Genomic DNA, 17,281 nt, shown 5'->3' with positions numbered 1-17,281 from the left:
AAGTAGGCAGAGAGGCAGCAGAGAGAGAGGAGGAAGCAGGCTCCCCGCTGAGCAGAGAACCCGATGTGGGGCTCGATCCCAGGACCCTGAGATCATGACCTGAGCCAAGGGCAGCGGCTTAACCCGCTGAGCCACCCAGGCGCCCCACCAGGCACTCTCCCAAGTGATTTTACAAATCACCTAACTTGGGGTAACGCTGTGGTAGCTCCTTTAATCCGAACAAGAAGGAACAGGAACTTGAAACACAGCTGGAGCCCAGGGGCGCTGAGGCTCAAACCCATGCGGGCTCACTCTGGGAGCCACGCTCGGGGCCTCAGCCTGTCTATTCTCCCCATCTTGCCACTAGGCTGTCCCCCCCTCGGCTAATTCGGTATAGAAATTCCAAAGTCACACTAATGCTGGCGGTGGGAGGACTGGGTGGGAGACGTCCAGGCTGCAAACAGGGAAAACTGTGAGGAGGGCACTGGAAAAATGCTGGGGTGACATGGCGGCGACGGGGGACAGTGAGGACAGGAATGAAGAGGTGTGAGAAACATGAAGGAGCTACTCAGCGGGACTCGGTAACTCAAAGGAGAAAATGCTCATTGGGCATCAGCCCCGAGCCCGGTGTGTGGTATTTTTGATGTGTCAAAATACTGTAACGTTTCTAATATGACCAGTCCCCAGGATTAAGTCATAGCTTTTGTTATTTTTTTTAAGATCTTATTTCTCAGAGAAAGAGAGAGAGCGCGCTCGCCTGCGCACGCAGGGAGAGCAGCAGGCAGAGGCAGAAGCAGGCCCCCTGCTGAGCAGAGAGCCTGATGTGGACTCGATCCCAGGACCCTGGGGTCATGACCTGAATTGAAAGCAGATGATCAACCGACTGAGCCACCCAAATCAGCTTTTAATAACAAATGTACTGCAAACAGCTGCAGGTAAACTTTTTCATGGTAAAAAGCAATATATAAATAGCCCCTTACAGATTATGACACAGCTGCTATCTACTTTGATCTGAAAACAACCCTTTCGTATTCATTGTTCTGGCTGCCATAACAAAGACCCACCGACCAGGTGGCCTAACCAGAAACGTGGTCTAACCAGAAACGTGCTCTCTCACAGCTCCGACATGAGCAGTCTGCTCGTAGGTCGGTGGGGTCGCTTCCTTTGGAGGGGGAAGGGGAGTCTGCTCCGGGCCTCCCTGCCATCTCCTGGTGGCTTGTGGGCCATCTTTGATGTTCCTTGCTTGAATCTCGGTTTTCATCTTCATGTAGTGATTTCCCTGAGTGTGCTTGCATGTCTGTGGCTAAATTTCCCCTTGCTATGAGGACACCCGTCCTATTGGGCTAAGGGGCCCACCCTACTCTGATATGATCCCATCGAATGAATTACATCTGCAAAGACCCTATTTCCAAATCAAGTGACATTCTGAAGGACTCGGGGTTTGGATTTCCAAATGTAGATTTGGTGGCAGGGGGGGGACACACTTCAACCCCTAACACCCTAGAGCATGTGAAGCAGGAATTACTCTTACTCCCATTTTAAAGATAAAGAAACTGAGTCTCAGAGACATGAAGTAATTGAAGATAAGCGAGAGCCGGGGTCCCAAAGTCAAGTCTGCTCTCCGGCTCAGCGGTCGGTACCTCTTGCTGAGATGGTGTAGCTGTTCTCACACACTTGGAGCAGTGAGAACTGAGGGTGCCCCGAGGTATAGAGAGAGGGGAAATGGTCAGATACGGTCTCCTCTTAGAATCAGTGGCAGGTACCCGGTTATCATTAGAAGCAGCATTTGGCTAATTCACTCGCTGCCCCTACAGCTACACTCACAAGGGCTTGACCTCCAGGGAAACTGTTGACTCAAATGGTTTCTTGGACGTCTGTTGTTTTTTCTCCGGTGGGCCCATCCCTGGGCCAAGGGGAGCTGGGTACAATGAGCCTATTCAGGGCAGAAAGGAAAATGTCCTGTGCTTCCCTTTTCTCTGTGTGGTATCATTCTTTGCCTCCCTGTGCCTCTCTTTTGTCCTGCTATTGAGTAACATCAGTGTGGGTGTGGGGACTGTGTGAATTGCCAGCAGGGAGAGACTGTGGCCCAGGACACCTGCCTGAGGACCTGCGTGCAAGGGCGGGCAGCAGTGGGCCGGCTTCCCAGGAACCGCTCTGCCAACACCACAGCACCGACGTGGGCCTTCTGTTTCTGAGTCACTCTCAGCAGCTAGAGCTGGTGCCCTTCAAGGAGCATGGGTCCCCCTGGAGAGGACCCCTGTGCCCCATGTGCGAGCCCCCAACTCTTGGGAGGCAGTGCAGGGAGAAGATGAGTGCAGGTTCCAGACACAGATTCTATTCCCAGCTGGGCCACTGACCAACAATACGCATGTGGGGAAGATGCTTAACCTCCTGTGTCATCTCCTCATCTGTAAAACGCGGATGATAAATGTGTTTGCCTCGTAAGGTTATTAAATAGATAAATGATATAATCCATAAACGGTGCCTAGAACATGTCTGCCAAGTAGTTCTAGAACTCAGCAAATGTATACACTACTTCCTTATTTTTTTCCCCCAAATGTCATTTGTTAATCTGTTCATTGAGAAAGGGCAGGATACATCTCAAGAAGCTAACCATGGTTGTGTCTGGGTGATGGAATTGCAGGTTATTTTAGTGTCCTTTTTTTTTTTTTTAACCTATTTGTATTTTCTAAGCTCTCTGTAAAAAATATTTATTACTTTTTTAAAAGATTTTATTTATTTGACAGAGAGAGAGCACAGGTAGGGAAAGTGGCAGAGGGAGAAGGAAAACCAGGCTTCCCGCTGACCAGGAAGTCTGATGCGGGACTCAATCCCCGGACCCCAGGATCATGACCTAAGCTGAAGGCAGACGCCTAACCAACTGAGCCACCCAGGCACCCTTGTATTACTTTCTTAATAAGAGAAAGCAAAGTTCCATTGAGAATCGAGAGGGTTCAGGGAACTAGGGATGAGTGGGTATGGACAAAGACATGACCGTCGTCCTCAGTGTAAAGTCTATGGAAGGAGACAAGACAGGTAGGTCAATGATGGGCATCCATGCTCCATGCGGACTGAGTAGGGGACCCATCCCCGTCAAGTCACGCCTGGCACTGCAGAGGTGTCATCAGTTTTGCCCCAACGATCTTTGTACAGGGTCTTTCCCGATCTGGAAATAGTCAGATGACATACAACGTCATGTCATGAACTTCTTTCATCTCTCCCAGCACCCCGGGGAGATGGGGATTGTTGAGAATCCTGCCTAAGGCACCGCTTTCTAGGAAAGGGCTCATGGTGCAGACAGAGGTCAAGATGCTTTTAGGAGCACCTCTAATAGATAACACACAGGAACCCCGGTCGCAAAGCAGCATGTCGAGTGCAATGAAGAGTAATTTCCTGTTTCTCTGTCTCTCCATAGTGTTATTAGCATCATCATTATTTTGGCTGGAGCCATTGCCCTTATCATCGGTTTTGGTATTTCAGGTATGTGATTTCTCGCGTTCCTGTGACTCACTCACTCACCCCTCGCCGTTACGTCCCAACCACTTGATGGGCCCAAATGGAAAGAGTGCAGAAAATCTCAGAACACTGGTTCTTCTGCTCATTGGCTCTGCTCTCTTTGAATTACATTTCACCCTCTGGGACTCCGTTTCCTCAGTGATAAGGCGGGGAAATAATGTCCATGTGACCAAGTAGTTGAGAGAACCCCACGGGCTGTTTATCAGAGAGTTTTGCCTACCAGTCAGCGCTGCGGAGGTCACTCTGGCGACCCAGAGAAAGGGCTGTGGCTGAGCCATCCTACCTGCGGTTGGCCCAGAGGGAGGATTCCCATGCAGTGAAGCATCAGGTCTTTGCACACAGGGGTCTCAGGGAAAGAGAATACCGGCTGTGACCAGTGGAGGGAACAGGTGCCGCTGTGCGTGGATGGTGAGTTTCTGAGCACAGCTGATGTCAGCGACAGGAAGAGTCTTATCTTTCCTTGTCTGTGTGGACCTTGTCTTGGAAGCATCTGTTACGGAAGCCACCTCCAGTAAGACACATTGAGTTAGGCCAGCAGCTGTCTTCACTGAGGCAACCTGTTTGCTCCATTTCCCTTAAACTACCTGATTCCAGCCAACATTTCTATTTTCACTTAGTCTGTGGCCCTGTCACTCTATAACTTTAGTTTTTATAATCTGCCTTTTCTCTCTGTTCCTCTCCTCTGCCGTGGGTGGGACGCCACCAAATCGTGGTCACAAAGCCTGAATGAAGAAAACACATGGTAGATATGTTTGCCTGGAAAAGGCATTAGTCCCCTTCCTCACTTTATCAAAAATAGGTATTTCAGGGCACCTGGCTGGCTCAGTCAGTATAGTATATGACTCTTGATCTCGGGGTGGTTAAGTTTGAGCCTCACATTGGTTGTAGAGGTTTCTTAAAAAATAAGATCTTTTTTAAAAAGTTATTTTGTCTTTCATTCATTTTTCAATTGGATTATCTTTTTCTTTTTGATTTGTAGGAATTCTTTATATATTTTGGAAGCAGTTTGGTTATATACAATGTAAAATCTCTTCTCTATGGCTTTTTCACTCTCTTAGTGATGATGTCTTTCAATCGACAGAAGATCTTAATTTCAATCTAGTCCATTTTATCCATCTTTTCCATTATATGGGAACTTTTTTTTTTAATTTTATTTATTTATTTGACAGAGAGAGATCACAAGCAGGCAGAGAGGCAGGCAGAGAGAGAGAGGAGGAAGCAGGCTCCCCGCTGAGCAGAGAGCCCGATGTGGGACTCGATCCCAGGACCCTGAGATCATGACCTGAGCCGAAGGCAGCGGCTTAACCCACTGAGCCACCCAGGCACCCTATGGGAACTTTTTATAACCTGTTAGGTTAAGAAGTGTTTGCCTATCCCAAGGTCATGAAGATTTTTTTTTCTAGATTATCTTGTAGAAGCCTTATTGTTTTACCTCTCACATTTGTATCTGTTAAACATCCAGAATTAATTTGGGGCATGGTGCAAGATAGTGGTCAAAATTCACACATTCCACGTGGCTCTCCAATTGACCTAGCGCCATTTGTTAAAACCACTGCCCTTCCCCAACTTCTCGCCAAGTGCCATTTTTGTCGGAAATCAAGTATCCAAATGTATATGGATCTGTTTCTGAATGTACTAGCCTGTTTCATTCTAATATTCCTTTATAGTTCATTTTCCTTTTTGTTATCTCTTTACCTGTTGCTAATCTTGGGCATGGGTGTGTGTGTGTTTGTGTGTGTCTCAACATAAAGCAGGTTTGAGGTCAACACAACAGTAGTTTTGAAAGAACTGGGTTTATGTTTGATTTTTACTTTCTCTGATTGTTTTCCTATTAATTTTGCCTTTTATCTTTATTAACATCCCACTTTCTGCTTTGTTTTGCTGTCTTTTCTTTTTCTAAAATCTTAAAACAAGCACTTTGGAAAAGAGTATGCCAAGGAAGGCAATAAACAGCTTTTAGTAGATACCGTCATTCAGTTTTCCAAAATGATTTACCAATTTACTCTTCACCAGAAGCATATGAGAGAGCTCTGTGTCCTCACCCTCTGTGCTCTGTGTCCTCACCAACACTTGATATTGTGGAATCTTGTTGTGGCTTAATTTCTGTTTCTTGGGGACTGAGGAGAGTGAGTACATGTTCATATGAAAAACATAATGTGGAGTGATGGAGCCAGACACAAAACAGTCCATTCTGTATAATTCCATGTATTTATAATTCAAAAACAGGCAAAAGAATCTCTACTCTCAGAAAGGCAGGGAAAGCCTGAGGGGTAGCCAGTTAGAAGGAAGTGCGAGGGGACTTCTGGGGGATAATAAAGTTCTAGTTCTTGGTGTGGGTGGTAGTTATATGGGATGAAATTGTGATAATTCTTCCAACTACACAGTTATGATGTGTACATTTTTTATGTATGTTATACTTGAATACACTCATATATACACACATATTACAAATATATAAAAGATGTGTGTATATATTTTTAGCAGTAATATATTGATAAAGCAAATATTTGGGGCTAACTTTTAAAGATATCAGTGCATACATTTCAGTGCCTTCCTCATTAATGCTTAACTCTTCCTTAGTTATAATTTACCCTATTCTGGATCTTATATACCACCTTGAATTAAAACCCCAGTGTTTGTCTTTCATTCTAAATCTTAGTGACTAACTTTTGGGGGGCCTAGGGCTAAATGGCTTGGCACCAGGGCCCCTCTGGAATTATGTTTTGCTTGTCAGGGGCATTGACTACCCTAGCAAGAATTTTCACATTGTCCCAGCTTCCCTGTGAAAGTCAACACTTTGCCAGTCACACTTTTCCCTGTTGAATAACTATAGTGACCTCAGGTACTTAGCTCAGTTTCCTGAAGACAATGCTCAGAGGGTACTCCCTAAGTGCCTTCTGAATGGACTAGTGGATGGATGTTTGGAGAGGTAAATATACAGTTAAAAGCTAGTCTATTCAGTGCAGCAATATTCCCTGCATAATATGAAAACCCTACCACCAATAAAGAGTTTTTCCACCTCCTTCCTATTTCATGGGGTAAAAGCTGGTTGTTTTGGATAAAATGGGCTGTTTATTTAAATTCAACACTCTTTAGTTGGATTTTTCCCAACTGCTTTTATTAAAAAGACCATAACCCTTACCTAAGAGCATCATATTATCACAATTCAGATAAATTCAATAAAATGTTAGCTGGCTTAATACACAAGACAGTAAAATTAAGGAAATGATATTACATAAGTGATGATGATTGTATCTTTTGAATCCTTCCAATGTGCACTTCATTGTACTAAATAGCTCGGCATACGTTATCTGATTTACTATTCACAACAAATAGGAGATAAGTATTATTACTACAACCTGGTAAGTACTCACACAAGGTTGCACACAGCTAGCAGGTGGGACAGTAGTACCAAGCCCTGGTAATTTGCTTCCAGAACCCACACTCCTCCCCGCCACCCTGTGCCAATAGTAACATTCATAGAGGGTTGTGGCAGAGAAGGGTGTTTTCTGATTTGCTTTGTAGGCATTATGCCTGAGACCACAGCTTTTAAAGAGATATTCCTAAATACAGAAAAAAACATTCAATTTCTTTGAAACTCTCCTCAGGCCATATATACCACCTCCTCATAGCCATCCTACCCCTTAGAAGTACTAAATATAGACCCCATAAAACATAAAATACATTTGAGGTGACTGTTTGGAAGAGAGGTTGAGAGGCTCCCGTTAACCCCTGCTTATAGGACAGCATTTGTGAATGACCCTTCGAGAAGGGTGGGAGACATGTGGAAAGGCCCCCGACCCTACTTAGCCCAGTCCATGACTTTAAACGGCTCTGTGTAAGGGAAGAGTTTAAGAATCAGACAGAGACATTCTAATCTCAGGTCTGACACTAATTGTGTGTCCTTTGGGACACAACTTTCCAGAAAAGTTTCCTCACCGGTAAAATAGAGCCGTTGTGGGAATTAAATGAGAAAAGCATGGGTGAAGTACCTGCCGCATGAGCGGAAAAAATGGCTGCCACTGTTCTTTATATTAATAGCATCCGTGCCATTAATGATAATTTGTGATTATTAACACATTTATATAGCACTTCCTAAAACTTGCACAATTTCCTGGACATACCAGGGCCGACTTCCTTTGAAGTTAGAGAGGCCAGAGTAGGAAGCCACAGGAAACTCCTCATAATAGATGCTGTGTCTTTGGACACTGGATAAGCCAAGCGGGCATGTGTTTATGGCACTAAAATAGGAGACTGAACAAATTGTTCGAAAAGTATTTGAGAGAGAGAGAGAGAGAGATTTTTTTAAATTGTAGTCATCTGAGAAACAGCTGTTGGCCTTTCTTCTATTTTATGGTCTTCAGTTGTTTTCATTTTTACATAGGTGGGGATACCAATCTCTACATATTTTAGTCTGGTCATGGTTATCAGCCAAACGTGTGAGAAAGAGGACAGGCTTAGTTCCAGACAAGATCGTGTTCAATACTGGATCTGGTTACTTGCTAGATATGGGGCTGTAGGTGGCCATTTACTCCCACGGAGCCTCTTTATACCATTTATAAAATGGGTAGAATGATAATTCTCACTTCTCATGGTTCTTACCAGCCTGAAAACGAGTCACTTTAACTGAAGCACTTACTAAAGTTGTTCCTTCCCTCCTACTGCTCTGATCTGCAATCTTTCCAAATAATTCTAGATGACAACAGTCCTTGATACCATTAAGATTTAACATATGGTAAGTCAGGTACTATGTTAAGCTCCTTACCTGTGTTGGAGCGTTTAGTCCTTTCAGGGACCCACTGAGGGAGCCTCTACTATCATTAACATCTTCATTTTACAGATGAAAAAGAAAAATGACAAAATGAAGTTAGAAAACGTGCCCAAGTTCACATAGCCAGGGAGTGGCACAGCTGAAACTTGAACCCAGAGGGCCTGACACCTGTTCTCAAACACCAGCTGCTTCCCACATTTTTCCCTCCTCGAGCCTGGCCCAGCATCCTTCCTCATTTCTTCTCAAGGAAGCAACTACTACCCCCAAACCTGCTCTCTTCTTGGGGAGGTGCGGCACTCACACTGGTGCCGGCTTAAGCCTCCATGGGACCCCCGTTAAGCCTTGTGCTATGATGTCCAGCATCATACAGAGCAGCAGGTACTGAGTGCCCACTGTTGAGCATGCCCAGTATGTTCTGTAGGCCACGGGAGACAGGACTTGTCTTATGCAACTTCGGTCTCTCAGAAGAGTTCATTTCCCAGGTTTTGTTTTTTGTTTTGTTTTGTTTTGTTTTAAGATTTTATTTATTTATTTGACAGACAGAGATCACAAGTAGGCAGAGATGCAGGCAAAGGTGGGGGGCGGGGGAAGCAGGCTCCCTGCTAAGCAGAGATCCCGATTCGGGGCTCGATCCCAGCACCCTGGGATCACGACCGGAGCAGAAAGCAGAGGCTTTAACCCACTGAGCCACCCAGGCGCCACCTTTTCCCAGGTTTTATCCCGTGCTACTGGGACATCCCAGATTCATAATCTCCGAAGAATTCTTGCCTTGTATTATCTGTAACCTCACTTTCCAAGAGATTTCTGCTCCTACAGCACAGGGCAACTCCAGCGTTCAGCCCCTGTGAAAACAGAACACTCTGGATTTTAGCTTGCTCCTCTTTTCCCATGCAAACTGGAGCTGTCATACTAATTAGCCCTCCAGGACTAGAGAATACATGTTCAGTAAATAGATGGGTCTTCTGACTTGAAAGTTCAAATCTGTGCCTGTTTCAATTAACAGAATTCTGTCATGAGGTAACTGCCTTGAACTCACCTCCTAGAACCTTTTTTTTTTTAAAGATTTTATTTGACAGAGAGCGAGCGCGTGCCAGAGAGCACACAAGCAGAGGGAGCAGCCGAAGGAGAGGGAGAAGCAGGCTCCCCACTGAGCAGAGATCCCAATCCCAGGACCCTAGGATCATGACCTGAGCCAAAGAAGTGTCTACTTCTGACTGAGCCACCCAGGCGCCCCTCTAATCTTAGAGCCCTTAAAAGGAGGGCTCAAAACCCTTTGGCTCAAAACCAAAACCCTTTGGCTCACAGCCAAAACCCTTTGGCTCACCAAATCAAACAAGAGCCACTGGTGGTTAAGAGGCCTGAAGGATCCTACCAGGCCAGATTCTGTTTCCTAGAACATAGTTCTTTGAGCCTATTTGTTTGCAAGTTTGAACACAGATTTCTTTTTTTCTTTTCTTTCTTTTTTTTTTTTGAGAAGCAATTATACTTGCTGTTTGCTAATTACATTTCATTTAATCACTTCTGATCATCATTTATTCACCTAACAAGCATTTATTGATTGCTTTCTGGGTGCAAAGCAATGGCTAGGTCCTCCTGGTTTTTTCAGTTCTCACTGGCTTTTATTCCTCCTTTTGATTTGATAAGGGAGGAGAGGATTTAATCAACTTGGTACTCCTTCCATCTGCCACATCTTTAATGCAACCTTAAATGGGCTCAAGCCTGCAGCATGTCCCTGGGGCACTCCACACTTGCCTACTTTCAATCATTAAGTTCTCAAAGAGATATTTCAGCAAATTCTCTACCTTTGGGCTCAGGGCCAACACATTAAAATTAATTCGGTAGCAAAATTACCAAACTAAGATACGTCATTACCATTTCATTCCTCCCATAAACTGCTTTAATCACGTATTTTTTTTCTGAAAGTAATTTTTCAATTCAACTTTAATGGCACTTTATAAACTACGATCAAATTTATTCTTGCTCTAACACAGTTACATTTGCTCCATGATTTTATTGAGAATCTCTGTTATTTTCATTGCCTTTCTTTTCACAGGCTCACATTTCCCCAAAATTTAGCTGTGGTAATCCTGCTGAATGTTCCTTATGCCTACAATCATTTTGGATAGAACTGTTATCTCAAATAGTGCTTTGATTTCTACTGATTTCCATGCATTCTTTCATTTATTCATTCACTCAACAAATACTATTTTTCCTTGAAGAAATGGAGCACGAGGCACTTGTCTTACTTTGCTCAGGCTGCCATAACAAAATATCATAGACTGGGTGGCTTAAAAAACAGAAATTAAGGGGCGCCTGGGTGGCTCAGTGGGTTAAAGCCGCTGCCTTCAGCTCAGGTCATGATCCCAGGGTCCTGGGATTGAACCCCCGCATCGGGCTCTCTGCTCAGCAGGGAGCCTGCTTCCCACCCCCTTTCTCTGCCTGCCTCTCTGCCTACTTGTGATCTCTGTCTGTCAAATAAATAAATAAAATCTTTAAAAAGAAAAAATAAAAATATCTTTAAAAACACAGGAATTTATTTTCTCACAGTTCTGGAGGCTGGAAAGTCCTTCCCAGCCTTCAGGTAGCCCCATCTTTAAGGCTATCATCAGTGGCCCTCTGTCTGGCCTGTTGAACAGAAGCGGTGCCCCCATCCTTTGAAACTAAGAAGGTTTCCAGGAACCCTAATGATCTCTGAATCATCTTTAGGGTTATTCTTCCCCTTTCTGGAAGAATAGCACACACTTATGGCTGAATAGCTCTATTGTTCTGTCCTGCAGGATCTAAGAAACCTGACAGGCTTCCTTCATTTTGTTTCATTTGTTCTATCCCTTTTGGTTTTTCTGACCCCCATTGGTAGTGCTGCTGATGGTATAATCCCCATCTCTCTTCCTGGCTTCTGCTGAGGTAGCTGATTAAGCCCAGGAGTAGCACCTGTGCTCTCCTTGACAAATGGCTGTACAGCCACACCCCAAGTGTTCGCTCCAGAACAGATTTCTCTCTTTCTCTTTTTTGCAATATAGATAGGCTGAGAGTTTTCTTTTGGTTCTTTTCTTTTAAGACTTATTTATTTACTTATTAAGACAGGGAGAGAGAGAGCACTTGTGTGAGGGAGTATGGGGGAGAAGCAAAGAGGAGGGAGAGAAATCCCTAAGCTGACTCCACACTGAGCCCAGAGCTCTTCTCAGGGCTCAATCCCAGGACCCTGAGATAACGACCTGAGCCAAAGCCAAGAGTCAGCTCTTTAACCAACTGAGCCACCCAGGCATCCCTGGTTCTTTTTTACTTAACAATTCCTTCTTCAATTCATCTCTCTCCTTTCCCACACTTTACTATAAGCAGTCGGGGGTAACCAAGATACTCCTTCCAACCTTTGCAGGACCCTCCTCAGCTAAATATCCAATTCCATCACTTGTAAATTCCACCTTCCACAAAAACTAGAACATAGTTCAGCCAAGTTCTTTGCCACTTTATAACAGATTGGCCTTTCCTCCAGTTTCCAATAACATGTTCCTCATTTCCACCTGAGACCTCACCAGAATCACCCCTAACATCCCTAGCTCTAGCATGCACCTTAAGACTTTTCCAGCTGCTACCCATTACCCAGATGCAAAGCTTCTTCAACATGCTTAGGTATCTCTTATACCAGCACTCCTCTTCTCAGTACTGAAATTCATATTAGTCAGGCTTATCCAGAGAAGCAGAACCAATAGGATTGTGTGTGTGGTGTGTGATATGAGAGAGATACAGATTTAGAAAGAATTGGCTCACATGATTATGGAGGCTGACAATCCCAAGATCTGCTGTCTGCAAGCTAGAGAGGCAGATGGTCTAGTTCCAATCTGAGTCCAAAGGCTTGAGAACCAGGAAAGCCAAGGGTGTAGCTCCAGTCCCCAAACTGGCAGGCTCAAGATCCAAGAAGACAGATTCAGTTCCAGTCCAAAGGCAGAAAAAGACTAACACCCCAGCTGAAAGCAGTCAGGAGGTAGGAGTTCCCTCTCACTCAGGCTTTTCTGTTCTATTCAGGTCTTCCACTGATTGGATGAGCCCCTCCCCCATATTAAGGAGGATGATCTCCTTTACTCAGTCTACTCAGTCTACTCAGGCTTCAAGGGTTAATCTTATCCAGAAACATCCTCACAGATACCTCTGAAGGTTTGACCAAATGTCTGGGCATCCCAGGGCCTCAGTCAAGTTGACATATACAGTGAACCAGCGTAGCATTAGATGACTTACAAAAATCATTAAGACAGTTTCTGTCCTTGAAAAGCTTACAAATTTGTGCCAGGGCCAGACTAGACACAAGGTAGAAGGAGACAGCTGCTATAATAAAGGCAAAGGAAAGTGTTATGGGAGAGTAGAAAATCTATTAATTTTGTCTTGGCAGATCAAAAGAGGGTTTCATGCAAGGGCTGCCTTCTGAACAGCCTTGAATATAAGTAGAATTTGGATAACTGGTGATAAAGGAGAGGAGGGAACTATAAATTGTAGGTGCAGGATGAACAGGGGTGTGAAGAAGCATAGTATAATTGTATAACCAGTACTAGCCTGGAATGTCGTGGATATTAGCCTGTCAAGTAAAAATAACTGAAAAGCAAATTAAATCTTTAAAGCATGTTCAGAAAAATGCCAAGGCAGAGGATGGAGTGTGTTGCATTCATATTATACAGCAAAACCTCATCCTATCCTCTTTCATAATTTCTCTCCCAAATCTCCCACGTGAATAGCCACCGTGCATGGCAGCTGCTCCAAAGTCCCTCTTCCCCCACACTCTGAAGCCCCTAAAACATTCTCCCAATCCACCATATGCAAAGGTTTTGTTTCCTCTGCCTCTTTTTTAACCTATAATTTTTCTCCCATTAACAACTCTCTGTTCTTTCTCAAATAAATCCATCTGGCTTAGCTTCTCCAGCTCTGTCCCTCATCCATTACCTTCACCTACTTTACAAAGGCCTGGGAGCCAATTAATTCCAGTCCCTTGGGGTGAAACCCCAAGAATATCCTTATGTTCATAAAGTTTATCTCTGAAATCTGAAAAATAGCAGGTACGCTTTGCTTATGTATCTTTCCAGTGAAAGCAGAAAATCAATAAATCACTTGATATCTATAAGCAGTAGAGACTATGAAAGGACGTGGTAGGAAATGGGGCTGGAAAGGTAACAGTAAGAACTAATGTCTATGGGGCATTCACTATGTGCCCTGCACTATTTGTGCCATGAAGCATTTAGCTTTGAAGGCCATGCTAGCGTCTGAACTTCAGTCCCCAGCCCTTGGGAACCGTGGAAGATTAGTGATTATAAAACTGACATGTCCAGATTGTATTTTATGGTCTACCTGTAAGATTAATGCAATTTTACAAAACAGATTGGATGGAGGCAAAGATCAGAGGCAGGAATAGCAATAAGGAAGCTAAGAAGTGCAGTTGAGAAGTACTCAGGACCCATCAATTTGGACTTTTTGGGTTGTAAGAAAGAGAAGTTTGTGCAGACTGTTTTAATAGAAAGTGTTTGCATAAAGGATACTCAGAAATTGGGACAGGAACTAGACTTGAAAATCCTCGGGATCTAAGACAGCTCTAGGGATGGAAGACTCTCTTCATCTTTCTCATGTTCTCTCCCCCATACTTCTTTCTAACTGCTCCACTCTCGTCTTGGGCTCAAATACCCCTCCTCTTCTTCACTGCATATCCAATCACAGAAGGAGCCTCTCAAGAAGATTCAGTTAACTGAATCACCCTCCTATAGGCATCCCCAGCCAGCAGTGTCCAGTGAGGAAAGAACAGTTGGCCGATGCTTCTCAGACTATCCAGGCCATCCACTGGGCAACTGAGGGAGAGATCGTGGACATGGCTGGCATCGTAATTAATATTTCTACTGGTGGTATGTTTGGAGAGGAGGAAGTGACTTCTATCTTAAGCCAAAAATCAATTTAATTAAGTACCATTCTGCATTATACCATCACTCTTTCTATATACCCTTTTATTTTTTAAAGATTTTATTTATTTATTTGAGAGAGAGAATGAGAGAGAGCATGAGAGGGGGAAGGGCAGAGGGAGAAGCAGACCTCCTGCTGAGCAGGGGCCCAAAGGGGGGGCTCTCTCCCAGAACTCCAGGATCATGACCTGAGCTGAAGACAGTAGCTCAACCAACTGAGCCACCCAGGCACCTCACTCTTAATATACTCTTGACCAAGACACCTATCTTGTCGTTGGTTTCTTCACCCTTTAAATGGAGATATAAGTAACAGCCCTTTAGAATTTAGCATTCTTCCAAATTGCTAGCCACATTTAGTTAACATGAGGTTTCACTTCTGGGCCACTTCTGGTTAACTAAGAATAACAATACCTTATGTGTGTAATTACAGTTTGCAAATCAAGTTCACATCCATTTGATTTGATCCTCACGAGAACTCTTTAAGATAGGTAAGACAGATAATACCGCCTCCATTTTTCTGAGACCCAGATAGGTTACATGACTTTTTCAAGGCCACACAGCTATCAGATGACAAAGCCAGGACTTGAATTCTCATCTTCAAACTCCAAGTTCAATATGTTCTCTCCTTGGTGCCTCTCAGGGGTTGGGTTGCTTGTTCTCAAGGAGCAGATCTGCTGTAGACTCAGGATTACTGTCTTCCTGTTCTTTCTGTTCATATGTCTTCTTTTTTTTATGCCTCTCCTGTTCTTCTATATTTCCAATTTATTACAGAAGTCTCTCTTTGGCCTTTGGTAATGAAGGGTTTGGCTGTAGACATTCAAAAACTTCCCTGGGCATTGACTCTTGCTTCCTGAATTGCAGGGAGACACTCCATTACAGTCACTACTCTGACCTCAGCAGGAAACATCGGGGAGGATGGAATCCTGAGTTGCACTTTTGAACCTGACATCAAACTTTCTGATATCGTGATACAGTGGCTGAAGGAAGGTGTTATAGGCTTGGTACATGAGTTCAAAGAAGGCAAAGACGACCTGTCAGACCAAGATGAAATGTTCAGAGGCCGGACAGCAGTATTTGCTGATCAAGTGATAGGTGGCAATGCCTCTCTGAGGCTGAAGAACGTGCAACTCACAGATGCTGGCACCTACCAATGTTACATCATCACCTCCAAAGGCAAGGGGAATGCTAATCTTGAGTATAAAACTGGAGGTGAGTTACTTTTGGAAAGGGGGAAAGAGAGCGCCCAAAGGTATTTGGGGCTAAAGACAATGGGTTGCTGCTGAAATATGTTATCCTCATGAGCGACCAAGAAGACAAAGACCTTCCTTGCCAGCAGCCATCCTTGCTGTCCAAGACCCACACCCACTCCAAAAATAGCCCCCTTATAAGATTAGGTCTTAAAATCCTCTGTTCTGGATTCTAGTCTTCTCTGGATTTTCAGGTATATTCTCTGAAATATTTTACCAAAATAAATGTGGTCTCCTTTATGGTATACCACCTTTGTTGTTGCTGGTAAGAGAAACCTATGATCTGGCCTGAGACTGTTCTACACTAAGCAGGCCCTAGCCCAAGTCTGAAATCAGTACCTCCAGGGACTCATGGCAATGGAACCCATTTTAGGAGAAGTTCAAAGGGAACTAACCAAAACCAATATTGTTCTATAAACTCACTAATACTCCCCCAGTGAAATTCACCCTTCCTTATCAACTCAGCTTGGTGAATTTATGTATAAGAAACTCAGGTTGGGGCACCTGGGTGGCTCAGTGAGTTAAGCCTCTGCCAGGTTAAGGGTCTGCAAGGCTAGGGTCATAATCTCAGGGTCCTGGGATTGAGCAGCTGTGTGGGGCTCTCTGCTTGGCAGGGAGTCTGCTTCCCACCCTCTCTCTGCCTGCCTCTCAGCCTACTTGTGATCTCTCTCTCTATGTCAAATAAATAAATAAAATCTTTTAAAAAAGAAAGAAAGAAAGAAACTCAGTTAGGTATTGTGAGGAGTAAAAAAAAGAAAAAGAAAACCAGATGATGGTCCCTCCTCTTGCAGAGCTCATAGAACACAGCCTATAGAGTTGAGGGCTGGGGCAGAGATAAGAAAAATAGGTAAATACCTATTATAATCGGTAAAGTCTATCAAATGCTTTAAGAGAAATACAGAGTAATTTGGGGATGCAGGGGGAGAGGGATCACATCCAGATGCATAGGGAGGGTAGGGATTGGAGCGCCCCCATGGAGAATCTGGCATTTAAGAAAGGACTTACAAAATAGGCAGAAAGTATCCTGAGGCCTCCTGGCCTACACTAGTCTACACAGGCCTTCCTTGGACACTTCATGACATGTGTTTCTACAGATGTAGAGCCAGACCTGGGCAAGTACTGGGACCTGGGCAAGGCAAATTCACTGACCTTCAGTTTATTCATCTTAAAATGGGGATTAATAGGGTCATGTCAAAGGGACACTGGAGCCAACTCAAAGGGCTTCCAATGGCAAAGCTGGAACAATCTGAGCAACAAAACAAACAGCATGGTAGTAAATGAGAACTCCAAGTATTCAACAAATACACATGAACATTTTGTGATCAACTTTATCAACTTCCATAAACATGAGGGAGATGACACAAATCTTCCTTACAGATGAATTCCAAATAATGTATTTAGATCTCCCCACTCCACAAGGTGGAGCTTAGTACAACCTCCCTCCCCCTTGACCACACTTTGGGTGTGTTTTTCTTAGTGAGGTCCAGCTTCCAGAGAAACCTGGCAAATACTGCTTCAGCCAGGTGATCAAAGTTAACATCATCAATGATTAAGTCATGTCAACAGTATGCATTCTTATGTGATATAATGAGAAGGGCACTTTTCCTTCTATGGCCTTCCTCTCCAAAACCCATAGCCTCAATCTAATCATGAGAAAAACCCCAGACAAATTCCAATAGAGGTTGGGGTAATGACAAAATATCTGAACGGGACCACTTAGACTGTCAAGATCATGAAAAACACAGAAAGACTGAGAAATTGACACAGACCAGAGGAACCTAAGAGGACATGCCAATTAAATGCAATATGGGATCCTGGAAAGAAAAAGGACATGAGTG

At 44.0% G+C, this 17,281-nt stretch overlaps 1 protein-coding gene across 2 annotated transcripts in view; it reads left to right on the top strand.

The window, feature by feature from the left end:
• Positions 1–17,281, top strand: part of VTCN1 (V-set domain containing T cell activation inhibitor 1) — a 57,970-nt gene that overhangs the window by 29,473 nt on the left and 11,216 nt on the right. For both annotated transcript variants that reach the window (XM_044239004.1, XM_044239003.1), the window contains exons 2-3: positions 3,395–3,459; positions 15,058–15,405. In XM_044239004.1, the coding sequence (XP_044094939.1) occupies positions 3,395–3,459; positions 15,058–15,405 (413 nt within the window). The remainder of the gene's footprint in view (positions 1–3,394; positions 3,460–15,057; positions 15,406–17,281) is intronic.

The sequence above is a fragment of the Neovison vison genome, chromosome 2 (assembly GCF_020171115.1).
Source record: "Neovison vison isolate M4711 chromosome 2, ASM_NN_V1, whole genome shotgun sequence".
In the NCBI taxonomy this organism is placed as follows: domain Eukaryota; kingdom Metazoa; phylum Chordata; class Mammalia; order Carnivora; family Mustelidae; genus Neogale; species Neogale vison.
The sequence above is the reverse complement of the archived record's forward strand: the minus strand, read 5'-3'. Positions and strand labels throughout refer to the sequence as shown.